Below are 20,400 nucleotides of genomic sequence, written 5' to 3' on the forward strand. Positions count from 1 at the left end.
TGAGCGATTTCCCCCTGGGACAGTCTGTAATACCAGCTTCCCAGCTTTGGCAAGAAACCCTGCTAATCTACCTCTCCAGTTCCGCAAAATATTTTAACACCCCGGTACTTAAAAAGCCGTAAAAAATCACAGGGGAAACTATAATCTTATCCTTGGGTTCACTTCGGCTGTGTGGAAGGTTAGGGAAACATTACACTGGCGCTCTTGGGCCGAGCATCACTCTGGCTATAAAATACACAACAATTCACGAGAGGGAAAGCACAGAGAGCCCCAAAGGTCTTCAATAACCAAAATAAAAACATACCCACGAGCTCTGCTACACATTTCAGCTGCCATAAACGAAAGCCCAGGATAATGGCTTAGGTGTAAATGGCGTTATTGAATGTGTTGAATTTAAAATGAGCAGTGGACAATGGCGTTCCTCCAAATAGCACTTTAAAAATAAAACTGTTCAGCTGTACATGTAAAATGCTTTGGGTTATCCTCCCTAAACGGATAAATGGATGGATGGATGGATGGATGGATGGATGGATGGATGGATGGATGGATGGATGGATGGATGGATGGATGGAAGGAATCTGTCCAAGGGATATCAGGTTTCAACCACATATATTCCAAATCGTACTCCGAAATCTAAGCTTAAACAAATTGCCCTTATAAAAAGTTGCTGAATTCACTAAGCCTGAATATGTGGCTTAGTGCCTTTTGTTTAGGGGTATTAGCTCGCCTTCTCTATGCGAATTGTAAAAGGACCAACATTTCCAAATACCCCCCTCGAATATTTTAGTTAGCACTTCAAAAAGGGGCCAGGTTTTATTGCTGTTAATTGGCTAAGATTCGCTTTTAAAAATGGAATCGTGATATCGATTGGGCTTTTATTCCTGGTTCTCTTTTCTCAGCGAGGCAAGCGGGAGCGGGGATGTGGGCTCGTTACCACGTGAATAATCCCCAAATGCATTGCAAGCGCTCACAGCTCTGAAAAAGAATGTTTTACTCGTTGTATTAGTGTAAAACACACAGAAAAGGTTGAGAATCTGCAAAAATTTTTTGTCCGGCCCAAGTACCGCGACGGTGCAGAAATAAAAGAGACAAAGGGAGCTAAACTACAAAACCAGGCAGTGAGCAAATCTCCACGTCTCCTAGTCTGGCAGTGCTAGTTTTCATCTGGACACCAGGCTTCAAGGATGGAGGCCAGAACTGACAGAACTGAGCCTAGGAAATAGCAATACCAAATAAAAGCCACAACCAGCCAGGTAATTTTGTGTGTGCATGTGTGTGTGTGTGTGCGTGTGTGCATTTCACCCAGCCTTCTTTCCCCCCGATCTAAAGCCAAATCCAGTGGCTGACAAGAAACACTGGAGAGAAAAGCTCAGCAACGCTTGCCCCGTGCCAGAGTGCCCACTTTGTGCCTTGCCTAAGCCAAACATCACATGCTTTCCTTGCCACGTACCACATGCCATTAGCAGAACACACGACCAGTTTGCAATCACAGCACTTCAAATCCCAAAATTCGTACCTTTTTATTATTATTATTATTATTATTATTATTATTATTATTATTATTATTATTATTATTATTATTATTATTATTATTATTATTATTATTAACCTCTCCCTCTCACGCATTTCCCCTAAGGGCAGCAGGCCCAAACACCCTGTGGGGCTGCCCAGGCACTGCCCGGCTGCGCTGCCCATCGCCCTGCCCTGCCCTGCCCAGCCGCGGGGCCTGGCGCCGGCCGGGGCCGCCAGCGCGGAGCGGCGCGGGGCAGCGCGGAGCCCCGTCCTCGGCAACTGCGGGAACGACTGTACAAAGTAAAACTCTACCTGGCACGGACGGTGGATCTCTCCTTCTATATGGCGGGCGCCACCGCTTCTCTTTGGGGCTGTGACCGGCTGCAGAGAGTGTCCGAAACGGGGCTACACCGCGCTGGCAATTTAAGAAATAGGATTCAAGAAAGAGCTGTGATAAAACGTGAAAAGTCTCTGGCATTCGACTGTTTTTGTTTGTTTGTTCGGTTTTTTGTTGTTTCTTACCTCTGCCCGGCCAACCCTACGCCCGCCCCCACCTCTCACCTCCTCCTGCGCGGCCCAGGAGCCGGGAGAGGAAAGTTTGGGAAGCGGCGGACAAAGGGAGCGGCGAGGGCTGAGCCGGCCCGGCCGGGCGCGCTCGGGTTCCCGGCCGTGGGGAGCCGGCTCCCCTGCTGCCGGCCCGGCGGAGGAAGGCTCGGCTGGGAAAGGGCAGAGAGCGGAGGAAAGGGCAGAGAGAGGAGAGCGTTACCCGCCTGCGGAGCCGGGAGGCCGCGGCAGTGCCCGGGCCCGCCCGCCGCTGCCGCCGGCCCCGCCAGCCCCAGCTCGGCCCCTCCGGGGCAACAAGTGGCCAAAGGCAGCGGCGACAGAACCCCCGAGCCCGGAGCACCCCGCGCCCTCGGCAGGGAACTGGGAAACAGCCTCTCACCCCGCGTTCCCGTCCTCCCGAAGGAGGCACAGGCAGTTATTCCATTAAAGCTATCGTACTTTCTCTCTCTACATACATACCTATAAAAATATTCATGCGTTATATATATATATATAGTTATATATTAATGCATTATTTATCGTATTCGGTTGGCTACGATGATACCTTCTACTGCATAAATTATTCAAAAAACATCTTGCGTTACAAAAATAAATCCAAGACTCAAGCGGAACTTCAGTGTCCATATGTCAAAAATTTATTTATCTCAAACTGTGCATAATGGAGTAAAAACTTAACTTGAATATGTACCTGTTATAAGGATGGTATTAGTTCAAATATATACATGGACTGTCGGCAGACTGATTTCAAATAATACAGAGCCGAATCTTTAAAATACAACTACGGAAAATGAGGAGAAAAAAAAAGAACTTAAAATATCATCACAATAAATTTACAGAAATATTACAAACCATAAGAAAATATTTCAAACACAGTAATTTCAGGTTGGTAATTTTCCTTTTTTTTTTTTTTTTTTTTTTTCCTTTGAACAGGATGAAGTCTGGAAACAAAAAGTTATTATAAATTAACAAACGGCGTGTGAACCTGCATGGCAATTTTTGCTTTTTAACAAGAAGTAAAAAAAAAAAAAAAGAAAAAGAAAAAATTTAGTACAATCTAAACGTTTGCTCTTATCCAGCAAACCAAGCCCATGGTTCGCAAGTACTCATCCTACCTCTTTTTATCTTTTGTACAATTTCTAAAACAATTTAAATGTCCAAATGCCGTAAAATAATTTCCTCTCCTCTCGCAGCTGCTATAAATTCAGCTGCCACAACCACAATGGTCCAAGAAGACTCTAATTTTTAAAAATAATTGGCAAATTCTCGAGCTTGTGTTTTTTTCTTCTCTCTCTATTGCCAGTGGACATTCTGATTGCCATGTGTCTTTTGATAAATACTGTACAAAAGTTGCCTGCAAATATTAAAACATCTTCCTCTTCGCTCTTTGAGTCTAGTTCTAAATATTATTGGTAAAGACTTTTGCAAACTTTCTGCAAAGTTCCTACCGTTTTAACTAGAACTTTTTAAAAGTTTTGTGTAGTTGCTTCCCCTCCGAGATCTATACAAGTTCCTTGTCGGTTTAATTTCTGACCCCCCCCACCCCAAACCCCACCCCCACCCCCCTTCCGGAGTTTTCTCTGTACAAAAATAGTCCAAAAAAAAAAAAAAGTCCAGAATTTCTAATAAAAGTTTTTTTGTTGTTTGTTTTGTTTAGTTTTCCTTTCCCTCCCCTCCCACCCCCCCGGCCCCTTTGTCTTACATATGTGATAGAGGGAGTGTGCCATTAATGGCTGTGCCAGGAACAGGTGCACTCTGGTAGTGTTGGGACATATGAAGTCTGCTTGGGGCAGCTGGTTCTGGTACTTCAGCACCTGGTAGATACATGCTGATCATGTCCCGAAGGTCCCCAGCTTGGCAAGGAGCCCTTGAATGAGACGAGGAAGTGACTACGGGGGGACTGGAGCTGGATTCCGTCTTGACCACCGAGCCCATGGAGCCCAGGGCCATGCCCGGGGTCCCTTGCTGGGAGTAGGACATGCTGTAGGTGGGCGATCCGTTCATGTAAGTCTGCGAGCTGGTCATGGAGTTGTACTGCAGGGCGCTCACGTCGTAGCGGTGCATGGGCTGCATCTGCGCCGCGTTGTGCGCGTTCAAGCCCGGGTGCTGCGGGTAGCCGAGCTGCTCTTGCATCATCCCATAGCCTCCGTTGGTCCAGCCGTTCATGTGCGCGTAACTGTCCATCCTCTGGTTCACCCCAGCTCCCAAGGTGGCCCCAACCCCGACCCCAGTCGTCATGGTATTGGTGCCCGGTGCCAGTAAGCCCCCCGGCAACGTGTACTTATCCTTCTTCATGAGGGTCTTGGTTTTCCTCCGGGGTCGGTATTTATAATCCGGGTGCTCCTTCATGTGCAGAGCTCTGAGCCGCTTGGCTTCATCAATGAAGGGTCTCTTTTCCGCCTCGGATAAAAGTTTCCACTCCGCCCCGAGCCGCTTGCTGATCTCGGAGTTGTGCATCTTCGGGTTCTCCTGGGCCATTTTCCGCCGCTGCCCGCGGGACCACACCATGAACGCGTTCATCGGGCGCTTGACCCGGTCCGGGCTGTTCTTCTGGTTGTTGGCGGCCGAGTTGGAGTTGCCTGTGCCTCCCCCCGAAGTTTGCTGGGGGGCGGGAGGTTTCAGCTCGGTTTCCATCATGTTGTACATTCAAACTACTTTTGCTGGAACCAGCCTTGAGCAGAGAAACGAGGAGCAGCCGCAGCGGAGTCCCAAGCCGGACTTTTTTTTTTTTTTTTTCCTAGGGAGGGGTAGGAAAGGGGGGAGGGGGACTCCCCAAAACCACACTTGGATCAAGATCAGGATCTTCTTCTTCGCTGATGGATTAATAATGCTAAAAACTGCTATTATTACCGCCGGAGTCTTGATTTTAAAAAACTTCTTCCTCCTTTTTCCCTTTTCTCTGCCTGCCGCTCTCTCTCTCTCTCTCTCCCCCTCTCTCTCTCTCTCTCCACCTCGGTCTTAAAGAGCCAGCAAACTACTTTACCCCCTTTTGCAAACACACACACTCTCTCTCTCTGCCTTGACAACTCCTGATACTTTTTTGAACAAGTTAATAGACAACCATCCATGTGATGGGGGCTTGTCAGGCAATAAATGCGTTCGCTCCGGCCAATCAGCGCTCGGCGGCTCCGCCACTGAGGACAAGTCTCTTCCCCTGGTTTTGCATGAAACGGGGCGGGGGCTGGGCGCGCCGGGACGGCTCGGCGGGGAGGCGGGCCCGGGGGCGGCCCGGGCGGCCACTGGGAGCCTTTGTATCTCCCCTTCCAGCAACAGGTCACACACGCCTTTTGGAGGAAGTGGGTAAACAGCATTGTTGCTACGTGGTGGTTTTTTTTTTCTTTCTTTTCTTTTCTTTTTTTTTTTTTTTTTTTTTTTTTTTTCCCTTTAAGTTGATGTTGGCTTGGGGCTAGGAGAAGCCATGGGGGGAGCGGAGCGGGGACGGCTTCCCCCAGCCCTGTGCCGGTGCCCCTCGGGACAGAGGGGCCGCCCGGCCCTGCGTGCGCCTCGCTCGCCCCGTCCAGGCCGTGCAGTCCCCGTGAGGCGGAGCCCCAGGCCGGGCCCTGCTGCCGCTGCTGCCGAGCCCGCGGCGCGCCGCCCGGGCAGGGCTGTGCCCATCTCCCGGCCATCCCCCGGGCCCTGCTCCGCGCCACAGCGCGCCAAGCCCTTCCCTCCGGCCTCGCAGGAGGGGCATGTCCAGTGCAAACACCGGTTTCCCACATGCCATCCCCGCGAACACAAAGCGGGGCCGGGACCCCACTGCAGGCGCTGGGGAGGGGTCCGGGCCGCGCTCCGTGCGCCGCTGGGCCCGGCGGCACCGTCACCCCGCGCCCATTGCGGGCCGCGGGCGGCGCCGGGTGGGCGCAGCGCGGGGCCGGGGAAACGGCCGGGCGCTACAAATACGTAGTTTTGTTTCCCTTGTTGTCACTACACGGGCTGCACAAAGCCCCGGCTAAGTTTACTTCCACTCTCTTGTTGGGATCTTTGTTGCTAAACCGCACTTGACGACAAAGGAAGGAGGGGAGAGAGGACGCGGAGCGGGAGCGGGGGGAGCCGCTCGCCGCCCTGGCCGCGCTCCCCCGCGCCGCTCCGCGCCTCCCCTGCCTCGGCGGGGTTGCTCCGCCTTTCGGTGCGATGGCGCTCACGGCGTGGAGCCGGAGGGGGTGCGGGGCGGCGGGGGAGCCGCAGGGGCCGCAGCGCGGCCAGGGCGGGGGCCGGGGCAGCGCGGGGCGCCCCGACGGCCTCAGCCCCTCAGCCCCTCAGCCGCGGCGCTGCGGCGCCCCCTGCCGGCCCGGCCGCGCCCCGGGCGGGAGGCGCCGCCGGGAGCCGCGCGAGGGCCGGGGGGAAGGGAGCGGGAAATGACAGCCGGCGGAATAACAATAATAAAAATAATAGCAATAATAACAACAACTAATAATAATAATAATAATAAAAGCCGACCGGCAAACAGGGACGCATCTCTTTTTTTTTCCCCTCCACGTAGATTATGCAAATAAATCCTATCGGGTCCAATGCGTTTAATTTGTAAATGTATATATAACCCCTAGATAAGTGATGGGTTAAACCGTCGAAACATAAGTGCAAATTATGAGATGTGGGGTATAACAGGATTGGGATTGTCCAGACACTCCTGACTGCATGGCGGCTGTTAACTGTCTTATTGTTCTCCCCTTGGTATCCAGTTGATAAAGTTATTAAAAAATAATTTTCGGGATAATGATTTTTAATTTTTTTTTTAAAGGGGGTGGGTGGGCGGTGTAGGTGCTTGCTCATTGTGCTAAACCGATAAGCGAGGGCTGGCGGTGCGCAGGCAAGGGGTTATTTTTGCTCTGGCTGTAGCTGCGGGAGGTGCGTGGGGTGCACGGCCCAGAGCCCCACGCAGGACCAGGCTCCGTGGGCTGCCCTGTGCTCACCGAGAGCCTTTCGGGGCCTGGTCCTCTCCTAATTGCATTTATCATACGAATAAAGGATGGGAAATGCCTAACAATTGTGCTATCGGGAGTATTTACGGCTCTATTTTAATTAACACTTTTAATTATCGATGCAATAAACTGGCGTATATACATAATAGTGCAATACAGGAAATAAGGTGAGGGCGATGGCTCTTTTGGGATATTTTGTGCCTTTCCTCTGGGTATGGAGGTTTGCCTGGTTGGGAATACACACACGGGTGGGCGGAAGCAGAGGCAGACCGGGAAGCTGGCTACAAAATAAAAAAAAAAAAAAAAAAAAAAAAAAAAAAAAAAAAAGATGAAATGGTCCCTGATTTTCTATATTAATGACAATAACGCCACTGCTCTCTAAGAATACAGCCAGGGAAGGGAGGCCTGCAGAGGGACGGTTTAATCTGAGTGGATTTAAAAAATCGTTGCCTTTGGTATAATTTATGGAAATGAAAAGTGCTTACATTAAACAAATAGTCTGCAAATGTTCTCAGTGATGGGCTCTGCGGCACACGCACTCTTATTTCCAGGTTATGAGTCTCTTAAAAAGAAAATGAATGTTAACTACTTGGATTTTATGTATTTATTGTTCTAATGCTCGCCGATTTTTGTAAAAGCCCTACGGATACAACCTATCGTGTTAACTGTATCGGAAAGAATATACACATTTTCATATTATTTTTTTCCTGAACCTACTAGTAACCAATCTAAAGCAAACTATTAAGCAGACTTGTGGAGATGGGAGATTGCAGCTCCATTTTTTGTCCTTAGCTGCAAATAGAGGTTTAACTTGCAGTAATTAGGTGAGAACTAGCCAAGCATCTTACTATTATGATGCTTGTTAAAAACGCTTCTTTTCTGCATCTGCATTTGAGTGTGTTCCCCTCCACTCTTAATCTTCTTATGGAAATGAAGGCGAACGGCAGGGAACCTGCAGAGACTTAGAGAATGTCCTTGTTAACTGGAATTTCTCAGCATTGCTAATTAGCAGAGTTTGACGACCACCAGTATTGGGGAAAGCTCTGTTTAGCCACTCACAAACCCTTCCGAGGAAGAGCAGACTAATTTTATTTTGTAATTAAAATCTGAAAAGGCCCCTATTTGACAGTTAGGGCTATGAGAGTTTTATCTCCCCGTGAAATAATTACTGCCTTGATAACTCAATTTTCTGCAAAATGTCAACTGTGAGCTCCAAAAGTTTTAATTTCATTACGTTAAAAAAAAAAATAGGCAAAGACGAAAAAGTACAGATAAATTTCCCCTTGCCCCTCTTATGCTGTAGCAGCCCAGCGCTCAAGTTAGTGCGGGAAGTTTTAATGAACTAACTATACCCAGTCTCTGGGGAATTTCAGTCATCACATGGTGGGTTTGCAGGGGTATCCCGAGGAAAACTCGGGGCGATAGAGTCTGAAATGCCCTGGAATAAATAAAGGCCACATTCGGAGTGGGAATGGGCCGGGGGAGCCTTCCCCGGCCCCGGCAGGTCCCGAGCTGCTGCAGGTGCAGGATGCGCTGGGCCGAGGAAGGGTCTGGCACGGGGAGCCGGGGGGACCCTGCGGGCGCTCCAGGGGCTCCCGGGGGCTCGGCGAGTTTGGCGGGGCCGAGCTGGGCTGGGGCCGGGGCCGCTCTGCCTGCGAGGCCCGAGGGCGGCTCTTCGGGGAACCTGGGGGGAGCCGGGGCGCCGCGGCAAGTGTAATCCACTCTGCTTGCGTTTGGGATGTTTTTTATTATTATTTAAAACGGTTTAATCTCCTTTTTGTCCCTCCCTGTCCAGCAAGCAGCCCGATTGTCGCTCTCAGAAGTGGCATTACACGTACAAACCAAGGAGGGGGCGAGCCGCGGCCGGTCCCGCCAGACCCCATTTCGCCCAATAATTTCATTCAAGGGCTCTAAGGACCCTTGAAAGCCGGGGAATACGGAGGGAGCCCCGCGCTGCTCCCGGCCTCTCCTTTCATCCCTCTTCTCCCGAATGGAAGTGCGGGGCGAGCACACGTGCGGCCGGGCGGGCAGCGCACGGCCCGGGCCCGAGCGGGGCTGCGGGAAGCGGGAAGGGCCGCGGGAACCGGGAAGGGCTGCGGGGATTGCGGGGCTCCCCCCGGGCCGCCCGCGCCGCAGGTCCCGCTGTGCCCCCGGAGCGGCCCCACGACCGCCTCCCCTCCCGGCCGCCACCGCACCGGTGCTGCGGGGCTGGGGCGGCAAAAAGAAATAGCCCAAAAGGTTAAGAAAAAAAAAATTAAAAAAAAAAAAAAAAAAAAAAAGGTGGGCAGAAACAAAACAAAACAAAACAAAACAAAACAAAAAAAAAAAAAAAAAAAAAAAAAAAGAAGCAGCTCCGTTTTTTTTTTTTTTTTTTTTTTTTGTTTTTTTTTTTTTTTTTTTCCCAGTGCTGCAAGAAGGGAAATTTAAAGAAAAATTGAAACTCGGATCCTGGAAGGAGTTTAATGTACACACAATAAGCAGCAGAAAAGCCGAATCGCTCACACCACCTCTCGAAGTCGCTTTCAAAAGGCTTCTCAATAAAAGGAGAAGCCGATTGTCCAAACAGGCTTCCATGACTCTTCATAAATAGCCAACATCTTCTTCAAACTGTCCGCGATTTTTGTTCTGCGTCTAAAATCACACTCACGGGATTTCTTACCCAAAGGGAAATATAAGTGAAGCTCGTACTCTTTTTCTTATGTGATCTTTAAAATAAATCAGAAAATCAAGATCAGTGGCGAAGATAATCTTAGGAATTACTGTACAACGTAACGGGGTGAAATTACAGTTGAATGTTGGCTCTTTAGCAGGAAAGCAACCCCCTCGAGCGGGATCCTTTTTGGCAGTCTATTTAAAGTTATCTTTCCTTCCTAGTTTTATAAGAACAAATGAGTTTTCTTTTCCCATTGTAGTTGAATGAACTCATGTATATTAAACACAAAACCCCTCCTGAAGAACGCTAACTGCTTTGCTTAAACCCACAAAAGCACAAAAATCCAGAATTGAAGGTTTCCAGTTCCTGAATAAGTCCCCTTAACTCTCTCAGGCTCGCAGGAGAGAGACTGGGGACATTCTCTGAAAGTCTTAATGCCTGGAAGGGGCTATCTCAAATGTATTGTCTTCTCCTAAAGTTGAGGCTTCTATTTTATTTCCCTCTTTCCCCTTCACCATCTTTGTGTTGACTTAAGAAAATAATGGTCAAAAAAAAGTGTCTGTTCATGGGATCACACGTGTCGCCCAAATCAAATGAAGTCCTCTTTGGCCCCAGCACAGTTTTGATGGAATTATTCCGGCTCTTCCATTGAATTCACACCGTTTCCCAAAGAAGCTGTGGCAGTTTCAATGGGAACGCCTGAGGCACAGCCTGGGGTGCTTCAAGGTTGCTTCTCTCAGCGCACCTCAAACCCTGGCATCCCGAGGCATGGTTTGAAAAGTACATTAAAAAAAAAGGGCAAAAAAAGCAAAAAGCAAAAAAAAAAAAGCAAAAAAAAAAAAAAAAAGGCAAAAAAAAAAAAAAAAAAGCCCTTTCCAGTGATTCTCAGATCACTGACAAGATCGCCCATAATGGAGCCAAGACGGTGACTTTTATCTCGCTGTTCCTCATAGTCCTTAATTTGGAGCTCATTGACAGGACAGACGGTAATGACACTTTCAGAACTGTTATGGTCTGGAGTGACAATCTCTCCATCTCGCCCATGGTTTATTGACACCATGGGCTCATTGTGTCAACTTAGGCTTGTGATTTCAGAATTCTCCAGCGACGGGCTCGTTGGAAAGATTTTAATTCAAATTATAGACTAGCTGTCTATACAGTGAATTCATATTTAGACGGCGCTTAATCGGAGCAGAAAGATGGTGCTATAAATAATAACAACAACACTTGCCATGTGTCTATCCACTGTCCTCCACCCGAAGATCCGAACGAGCCTTTGCGGAGGAGGCCCGGGCGCAGCGCAGAGAGGCGAGGGGGCCTGGGGCTCCTCCAGGAGCAGAGGGGAGCCCGTGGGGAAGTAAAGAGGGAAATAAAATAGAAGCCTCAAGAGAGATGGCGAGAACCTCCCCGCCACCCCCAGCGGCCCTGGCCCCGCAGGTGTGTGCGACAGGCGGGGCAGGAGAAGCGCTTTGGGCACACAGCGATCTGCGTGGGTTTGGGCGCGGGGTGCTGTCGGCGGGGTGTCACAGCCCTTTTCCCGTGGAAATCACCGCACAACGGGGCTTCTCCGAGCACCCCGCCGGCCCCTGTGGGAGCCCTCCCGGCGGGAGCGGGTGGGTGTGAGGGGAAAGGCCCCGGGGGTGCCCACGGGCTGGGACAGGAGGGGCGATGCTGCGGGTGCTCAGGGCAGCAGGTGCCAGGGACGGGCTCAGGGGGAAGCAAGAAAAGGTGAAGTGCGAAATTGGCCTTTGAGGGTGTTTTTCTGTTTGTTTCCTCAAGTCTCCCCTTCTACCGCTCAACAGAGAGATGTAGGAAAAGCCGGCATCCAGAAACAGCCCCTTCCATAAGACATAAATAAACTAAAAATGCACTTTTCTTCCAAGTGGAGATGAACGGGACCGAGCACAGAGCTAACCCCCCCCTTGCTGCCAGCTGAGCACAGAGCTGACCCCCCCTTGCTGCCAGCTGTCTGCCAAGCCTGGGACCCGATCCCAGATTTACAGCATTTGCTCCCTTGAGTAACGTCCGCCGAATAAAACCCGGCAACTGAGTTACGAACCGAGCCCAGGAAAAGCGCATTTTGGTTAAACTGATCACTCGGGACCCTTGATTTTATGTGCCAACTCCTGCCCCAGGGAGGGGGCAGTTTATGACCCCTTTACAGCCCCCTCACAACTGCTGTTTCTAACAACTCCTCTCCTGGAACCGGGTTAATCATTCACCTTTCGGCAGGAGTCACTAAATTTTTGTAAAGTGCCTCCTGACGCTAAACCGTGTGTACAAGCGCTCTGTATTTTTTCCGTTTCCTGTGGTAATTGACATATAATGCCTCTGTTTATAACTGGCTTGACAGATCTATACAGATGTATATTTTTGCTTAATTTCGGAGTTATATATACCGAACGCGTGCTAACTAAAGAAACAGTAAAGGAAATCTGGGAATTCCGTTGTGCAGGAAATCTGTGCAGGGCTCTTGCTATTATTTATAGAAAATGCCATGTCTTTATTTTGGGCGCTCTTACTACAGAATTGCCTTATTAGGGAGTCTCGAGCGGAGATCAAACTGAAAGAATGGAGAAAGTATGCTCAGCGCGACAAACAATAATATTTCATAAAAACCTATCCGAATATGATTTCTAAAGTGAAAAGTTTATTGTGAGACCAACAGCCATGGGGTTCATTTAATAGAAGAACTGCGGCGTTATGACTTTCATCCAGGCTGTCAACAGGAGATACAAAATAACCCCAATTTAACAGAAATAATTTGGTTTCCATTAGTCTTTCTCTTTGCACTCAAGACGCATAAACCGTGCTGGGTATTACCGCATCTAGCAAATACCACCGTTAGAAGCACTGCACTGAGCTACGTGCATGCTATAAAATAAACGGAGAATTCATCTAAAAAGTTGGTGGCAATGCAGCACGTCACATATTTTGGCTAATCGTTTTATATCACCAGGTTTCTTTTAAATCTGTCATCTGCACAGTGAGGAAATAAAATCGCACTCCAGGCATTCACTTAAGATAACGCTTCTTCCTTTTCCAGGAGTTGGGGAGGGGGTGTTTATTTTGGTCTTTTTATTTTCTTTTTTTTTTTTTCTTTTTTTTTTCTTTTTTTTTTTTTTTTTTTTTGAGAGGGATTGAGGTGACTTTATTGCTTCGGGTTTAAACATATGCCATTTGAGAAAATGTTTCCTTAATGAAAAGGAACTGTTCAACGCTGCTTACAAGCAACACCTGTCAACACTGACTTATTTAAGACACGTTGGGAGGAAAACACAAGCACGAGCATCTGAAAGGCTGGCATTTGCTGACAGCACTGGAACACCGAAGTTGGGAACGATGAAAAATTAATCCTGACTTTTTGTGCCTAAGGCTGCCAATAAAGAAGTTGGTCTGCCGGGGATGTCCCGCCGCAGCTCCCCTGCTCTGCCTAGCTGTGGGAGAGCATCACTTATCAGCTTTACGGAAAGCTCTGCTTAGAAACAAGTCGGTGGCACTTCACTTATTTTCCGCCCACGTTCATATCTCCCGAGAGCAAACGGCGCAAGCTGGACGTGGCTTCCCTGCCTGTAGCTCGTGTGCCGGGCTCTGTGCTCACCTTGCCCGTCCCTGCCTCACCGCGCTCCCTTTAACCCCTGCAGCGGCTGCCAGGCGGTCCCAGGCTGCGTCTCCTCGCCCGCCCGGTGCCGGTGCTGCTGCTGCCGGTGCCGCTGCCGGTGCCGCTGCCGGCGCTGCCCCGCGGGCGCGCCCGTCCCGCGGGATCCCCACGGGCACCCCCGGCGCGGCCGACAGGGGGCGCCGCCCCCCGCGCGGAGCGGCCGCGGCAGCGGGGGGAGCCCGGGGAGCCCGGGGAGCCCGGAGCCGAGCGGGGTCGAGTACAGATCTTTAGTCGTCGTGGATAAAAAGAGATTAAAGGCTAAATTCTTTTTCTTTCTTTCTTTTTTTTTTTTTTTTTTCTTTCTCTCTCTCTCTCTTTTTTTTTTTTTTTTGGTCAATTTTAACCAACTACGGAAATGTAGAGCTTTCATCCTTTGATGTTTCCCAGAAAGAAACTGTTATATCGGTTGTGAAATTACATCGTCTCAGAGCCAGCGAACCAGCCGTGGAGTGCTAAAATAATTTAATTAAAAATAATAATAATATGAGGACCCGAGCTTCCGCAGAGGCACTTAAAAGCTGACACGTGCCCCTCCATCTCCCCTCTCCCTTGAGCTCCCGATGTTTCCTGACTGCCGTTTGATGGGAATAATTAAAAATAAGATAACCCCACGCTAGCTGGGGGCTCGCATCCATCGCTTGCGGCGCGCTGTCCTCGCCCTGCCCCTGCACGGCCGACCCTGCCGTCCAGCCCTGCGCTGCAGGGGCACAAGAGTGCAAAAAAGCAAATCGCTAAATTCATAAATCGAATGTTGGACTTTTACCATATGAACCATAAATAAAATTGTAACCGGCTACCCACTTTCCCCCTAATACAAAACCCCTTCACCTGTATTTAAATAGCACGTCTTTAATTACAGCAGTTGGGGATGTATGAGGCTGAAATGAAATTAGCAGTCATTACCAGTCCTTTAACTCTGTGGTGCTTTTGATCAGCACTAAATTAGCTTTCCAGTCCTAACAAAGGCTCTATAGCAAGTAGTGGGCTGTAAATAAGACAGCTCGACCTGCCCTCAACACCTTTTCTCTTGTCAATCACAGCTCTATCATTCAGCCCAAGATTAACCTTTATCTACCAAATTCTTACCAAGAATAAAAAAAAAAAGGGAGGGGGGGCGAAGAGGGGGAAATCCAACCTCAACTTTGCTAACTGTAACTAAAAAGAGTTTCCCTTTAAACGCTATTATAATGAGCCAACATGTCAAATTCGGGCCTTTCCGAGCCCCAAGCGCATCGGAAGGCAGCGGCGGGCAGTTAAAAAGGTATTGATGATTTATTATCGGCTCGCCCGGCCGCGGACCCCGCGCAGCCGGAGCCGGGGCCGGGATGCGCCGGCTCCGCCCGCGGTGTGGCCCCGCTTTGGGCGTGCGGGAGCGGCGCGGGCCGGCCCCCCGTGCCGGGATTGGGCCGGGGGCGGCCGCGCAGCGCCGCGGGAGGAGCGCAGCGCAGCGCAGCGCCCACAGGGGGCGGCAGAGAGCGGCGCGCCCGGGAGCCCCCGCCCGCCCGGCGGCCGCTCCGCGCCCCGCGCACCGCCCCGGCCGCGCCCGTGGAGCGCCCGGCCCGGGGCTCCTCCCGGCCCGCGGACCCGCGGAGCATCCCCGCGAGCCCTGCCGCCGGTGCGGTGCGCGGGTGGGGCTGCGCGCCTCTCCGCGCCAAAATAGCGCTGGAACGCCCCGGGGCCGCGGGGGAGAGTCCCGGCTCTGCCGCAGCCCGAGCGCTCCCCGCGGGCCGTGAGCTCCGCGGGAGAGGAGCACACAGCGCACAGGCAGCCGCGGACCGGCAGCGCCTCTGCCCAGCGCTTCGCTCGTCATGCGCGGCCGCGCAATTTCCGCCGAGCCCAAACGCGTACCGAGTCCCCGAGCTTAACGCGGTGGAGCTCGGAGCGGCGGGTCGTAGGTGGGAGCTACATTTCCAGATCGTTTTAAAGGTCACGGGGGAGGAGGGGGAAAAACTGTGAATGTCAAAGTTGTGCTGCAGCTACTTACATGTCGGTGCCAGAGCAGGGTGGTGGCTGCGAGCCGTTTGATTGGCAGCTCAACGCGAGAGTCCGCGCGGGCTCCGGAGTCCGGCGCAGCCCCGGGGGTCTGAGCACTTTTCACCGGACAGAGGCAGTTGAAGGAAGCTCGCACGTCCCCTTCTCTTCTCCTCTCCTCCTCCATCCAGGACAGAGAATGAATCCATTTCGGTTTTTCTTCCCCCGGCTCTCTTTCCGTTTGCCTACACATCCTCCAAGTCCTAGCCCTAGCTCTTAACTGCAGTCCCTGGAACAAGAGGGGAAAAAATCGTTTATGGCTTTAAAAAAAATCCCAGTGGCTGATTTTGTGTGTGTGTTATAAGAATGCACCCACAACAACAAAAAAGTCACTTCTCTGTCCCCCACCGTACAGCAGAAGAATAATAAAAAAGCTTTATATTTTTGCAGTGGGTATTCAAAGATAATTTGATGCCATTGTTTCTGCTACAGATGGTTCTTTTTAATACAATAACACTGCTCTTTGTGCATACTACACACAATAAAAATCGAAAGCGTTCTCCTGAATAACCATTTTGTTCTCGCTTGTATACAGGCCAACAAAAGCTGCCGTGAGGTAATGGGTTCTGTTTATTGAAGCCATAGAATAGAGGTTTGATAAAGATTTTTGTATATGGGGAAAAAAAATTAAAATAAAGACCTCGCAAGGTCGAGCTGATCTCTGCGTATTTATTACCACTGAAATATTTTATCAATATATTTCTTTGAGTTGCAGCTGCAGGGATCCCTCCTCCCCTCCCCCCATCCATAATCAGCCCAAACATCTGTTTCTTTGAATTTGGGGAGATCTACAGTCGTTCCCAGACCTAAAAAAATCTAGACTTTGAGAGCGAGTGGGGCTCAGCGGCTCAGCGCGAAGGCAGCGGGCGCTGGGGAGGCGAAGCAGAGCAGCCCCGGCCGTGCCTGTGCGCGCCTATCTTTGTGTGCCCGGCTTTGCAATCTGCTGTCCACGCACACGCACACACAAAGGCGCGAACTGCAGCTGGCAGCCCCGGGATTAGCCCACGGCATTTTCCTGCCCGCGGACGCGCTGCCTGTCCCTGCGCTCCGGCCGCCTCCGCGGCGCGCAGCTCCCGCGCAGCCCCCGCGCAGCGCGGCTCTTGCGCGGCTCTTGCGCGGCTCTTGCGCGCCGGCGCCGCCCGCAAAGTTCCCGAGCGGCCGCGGATCTGTCCCGCAAGAGGGGCCGCGGATCTGTCCCGGGCAGCGGCGGGTGCGAGGGTGCTGCGGGCTCCGGCAGAGTTCTGCCGCGCTGCTAACTTTCTGCCAAGTAATGAATAAATTAGCGCCGCTGAAGGGGGAAATAAATGTTGGAGCGAGCCGCCAAGACCCGCAGCGATTTTTGTCGTGGAAATTGTTTCACAGGACAGTAATTCTGCGCCCGAAAGTCGCCCCGTTACCTAGTTTGGGATCTGGTTACGACTGTAGCAACTCGAAGAGAGCCCCAAAGCGGTAGAAAGTGCTTAGACAATAGGGCTCTGCGGGAAAGTTGTTAGTCAGTGACTGTGTTTGTCTACCTTTCTATAGGAATTAATGCCACAGTTCTCTGTGCCTCTGTAGCCTGGACTGACAGTAATCCACCTCTGTGACTTCTGCCCTTTGTGTTTTCACAAAACTCGGCTCACTTGTAGCACGACAACAGCACGGAATAATGACTTTAACCTTCAAACGTTCTTTAATTAGCTTTTTCAGCAAACTAAAAGATGTTCAAATGAGCCCTTTGACAAAAACTGACCTGAGCCTTCAAATTCTACTTTCACTTTTGGGACTAAGACGTTATTGGTTCGCAACTCGTCTGAAGTCATCTAATAAGGGATTATTTAGGAACTATTACCCACACGCCAATTAAAGCCTCTCCGATGAAATTCGGAAGACAAAGATAAGCATCAAAACGGAAAATTAAACTATTTGCACATGGCTTGTTTTTCAACAACCCATTTTGCATCTCAGGATAAACATCTTCTCCCCAGCTCGCTCCGCCGGGGCGGGGAGGGTGCGGGAGCCTCCGCGGGGCGGCCGCGGCCCCAGCAGCTCCGCACGGCTCCGCGCAGGGCGGCGCTGCCGCGGCCGGGGAGCGCTGCCCGCCGGCCCCAGCGCCGACAGGGCGCTCGTACGGAGGGTGCCAGAGCTCGTCCCCGGCCGCTGAGTTCAGGCAGCCTCCCGTCGTTTTGCAGGAGCCTTTACATGCTCAGGAGGCGGGGGGGGGGAAGTGGCATAAAAGAGCCAAGCGTGTCAAAGTTCAGGAAATCGTGCAAGAACTTTTTTAGGATTCTCCAAGAAAGTACCGCTTCTCCTGAAAGACTACTTTATTTCTTAGAGCAGGGAAGGAAATAGATTGGTAGGAAATGCATATTTTGAACCTACGGTGGTTCTTTGGGATAAATGGGAACCAGGCTCTGAATAGTTTAATACTGATTTATCAATGAAAGATGATTTTTTTTTTTCTTTCCAGAGAGAACAGCCCGATGGCTCAGAAATCTTATGTTGCTCTTAAGTGCTGTATACAAATTTTGGTAGAGTTTCCAAGCAAATTACAGCAGCATCCTACGGCAAGCTGACAAAGAGATTCCAGGAATGCCACGCATCTAGGAGGGAAATACGAATCCCTCTCTTTAGCCTGAAGCACGAAATTGGCTTAAAGCTCATTTTGCAGATAACCAGAAACGAAATCACCCGTGTGTGGACCGGGTAGCTACAACTTTATAACGCTTTGCAGCAATTTCTAAGACTTTCTGGAGGGAAAGAAAAACAAACAAACAACAGTAAAAAAAGTGATCCGCATATTGGAAGGGCTCTGAGAGAAATTCGCATATCCACATGCATTTTCGCCCTTGGTCTGAGAAGGGCTGGGCTCCCACACGAACATTGGTACCCTTAAGTCTCTATGCCGAGACCGATCCCACGGGCTGGGAAAATGAGCGTCCTAGATTTTGACTTTCAAAATTCATTTTAGGCTTGGGGAAATAACCCCCAGCAAAAGAAAACACCCAAACCCAGATCACCTGCATCCAGGTGCATAGTTAAATTACTCCAAATTGGCTATATATAGATTTATCTCTAGGCTGCATATTCCAACAGACCAGTAAGGTGTTTGCCAGACACGGTCTCCCGTAGAGGGGCCGAGTGCCTGACCCAACACTGTGTCCAGAAAGAAAAATAGTTTCAGAATTTTGGAGTTCCAACACAGGACAAAGCACCGAAGCTGTTTCAAAGCGGAGTGGGAAGAGAGGCTGCTGCTGGTATTTCTCACCCCAGCCAATGTTTCTGCCCCTGCCGTGGCCGCAGTGCCCCCGCTCAGCCCCAGCCCGTGCAAGGCTCCCCGCGCCGGGGCTCCCGGGTTAATCTTCCCCGGAGGAGCTGAGGGTCACACCACACGGGACGAGCCCTTCTTTCGCATCCCGGATCGCTGCCAAGAGGGTTAAAGTTTAACACCGAGCCCCGCGGCAGAGCCCACGGGAGCGGAGCGCGGATCCCCCGCGCCCCCGGCAGCGCTCGCTCGGCGCCGCCACCCAGCGTGTCCTCGGGACGCCTTTCCTGAAGGAAAGTGGCTTCCCAATCTGGTCCCAGAAGTTCTCAGCCTCTCGTTTCACTTTAGCAACCTTCAAGCTTTACTAAGCGAAGAGCTGCGGGCGGCAGCCGGGGTGTGGTGCCCGAGCGGGCCCCAGGGAAGCGCGCCCGGCAAGGCTGGGCACGCTCTGCGGCCCCAGCGGAGCGCTCGGGACACGCCGGGAGCCGCAGCTGGGCTGCTGCCCCCAGCCCGCAGGGACGGGAAGGGAGAAAATCCATTTACCCAAAAGCAAGGAGGCTGTAGTGCACAAGAGTGGCTCTCGAGGAGCAGAAGGTTTGCGGGGCTGGCAGGCCTTTTGCTGCACGGAAATCTATGGAGGAACTTTGTATGCACCACCTAAAATCACAGAGTTTTCTTCTGCGTAGCTTTTCTTTTTTTCATTTTTTTTTTTCATGAAAGAGCCTGCTCATTTATTACCTCAACACTTATTGTAATAATTTTGCTATGGGTAGTTGTGGTGCTAAATATGCCTTTAGTCAAAGATGAACACTTGGTATAAGATAAATTTGTCCTAGGAAGAAGAGCAGAAAGTACAGCACCAGCAATATTCTGTATTTTGTTCAAATATCTCTTGGACTTGATACTTTAATACATTCAACTCCTTGGATGTCAATTTTCTTTGGAACTAGACATTCTTTTACATACTAAAAATTAATTATCAAAGAAGTGACACTTGTTTGCAATAAGTTCCTGTGTATATTATGTCTACATTACAAATATTTATTGATTCTGAATGTGTTGTGGCAAATGAAATGAAAATAAACATACAATGAGCATCCATGTGCACACAGTATAGACACACTTTGCCCTGCACACCTCGTGCCCATGCACATGCTGTACATTGTACATATGATAAAATACAATCTGGGCCTGGTGTGTAATGCTGCACATTTATAGGAGCCAGGAACTCCCTTCACACACACTTCCACATGTTCACATGACATTTGCATGTGCTCTTTACATCTTAAACACTGTGGGAAACAATTTTGAATACTGAATTTTGACTATATTACCGTGGAGTAAAGTGACAATTCACTACCTGCAAGGAAGTTCATTTCACAAAAGTTACATTTTCATTGCATCCCTACTGCTGCTGTGAGCATACTGGAGCTGGAAAGGAGAGCTCCAATCTTGGCAGGAGGACCTCAGGGAAGTCCAGAGAGCTCTTCACTTGGAATATTTTGACTGGCACTTTTTTCATCATCATTCATTTAAGATATAAGGAATGAATTTGGGGAAGTTAATTTCTTTCTCTGTGCTTTCAATAAAGTTTTAAGTAGCCCTTGAAACTCTTTCGACAGTAACATCTGCTGATCCCCATAACTTGAAGTTTCTTACTGACTTTATAAGGTAAATTCAGTTTATTTGGAAACATCCACACTTAGTTAGACTCTCACAATATTTGCCGGCTGTTATTTTATTTTTTTCTCCAAGATCTGCTTTCACTGCAACCACCACAGAACTCAGGTCAATCAGGGCCCATAATGGGCCACAACAA

General features: G+C 50.2%; 1 protein-coding gene and 1 long non-coding RNA gene across 9 annotated transcripts in view; both read right to left on the reverse strand.

Moving 5' to 3' along the window:
* Nucleotides 1-20,400, reverse strand: part of LOC134423819 (uncharacterized) — a 257,787-nt gene that overhangs the window by 31,740 nt on the left and 205,647 nt on the right. For 3 of the 8 annotated variants that reach the window (XR_010029202.1, XR_010029203.1, XR_010029201.1), the window contains one exon: nucleotides 15,291-15,566. This is a non-coding gene — a long non-coding RNA (uncharacterized LOC134423819). The other 5 variants (XR_010029208.1, XR_010029207.1, XR_010029200.1 and 2 more) reach the window with 3 other exon arrangements.
* Nucleotides 3,761-5,201, reverse strand: SOX2 (SRY-box transcription factor 2). Its single transcript, XM_063167234.1, has one exon. The coding sequence runs from the start codon at nucleotides 4,717-4,719 to the stop codon at nucleotides 3,772-3,774; it is 948 nt and encodes a 315-aa protein (XP_063023304.1). The 5' UTR covers nucleotides 4,720-5,201; the 3' UTR covers nucleotides 3,761-3,771.

Source organism: Melospiza melodia, chromosome 12 (genome assembly GCF_035770615.1).
Source record: "Melospiza melodia melodia isolate bMelMel2 chromosome 12, bMelMel2.pri, whole genome shotgun sequence".
In the NCBI taxonomy this organism is placed as follows: domain Eukaryota; kingdom Metazoa; phylum Chordata; class Aves; order Passeriformes; family Passerellidae; genus Melospiza; species Melospiza melodia.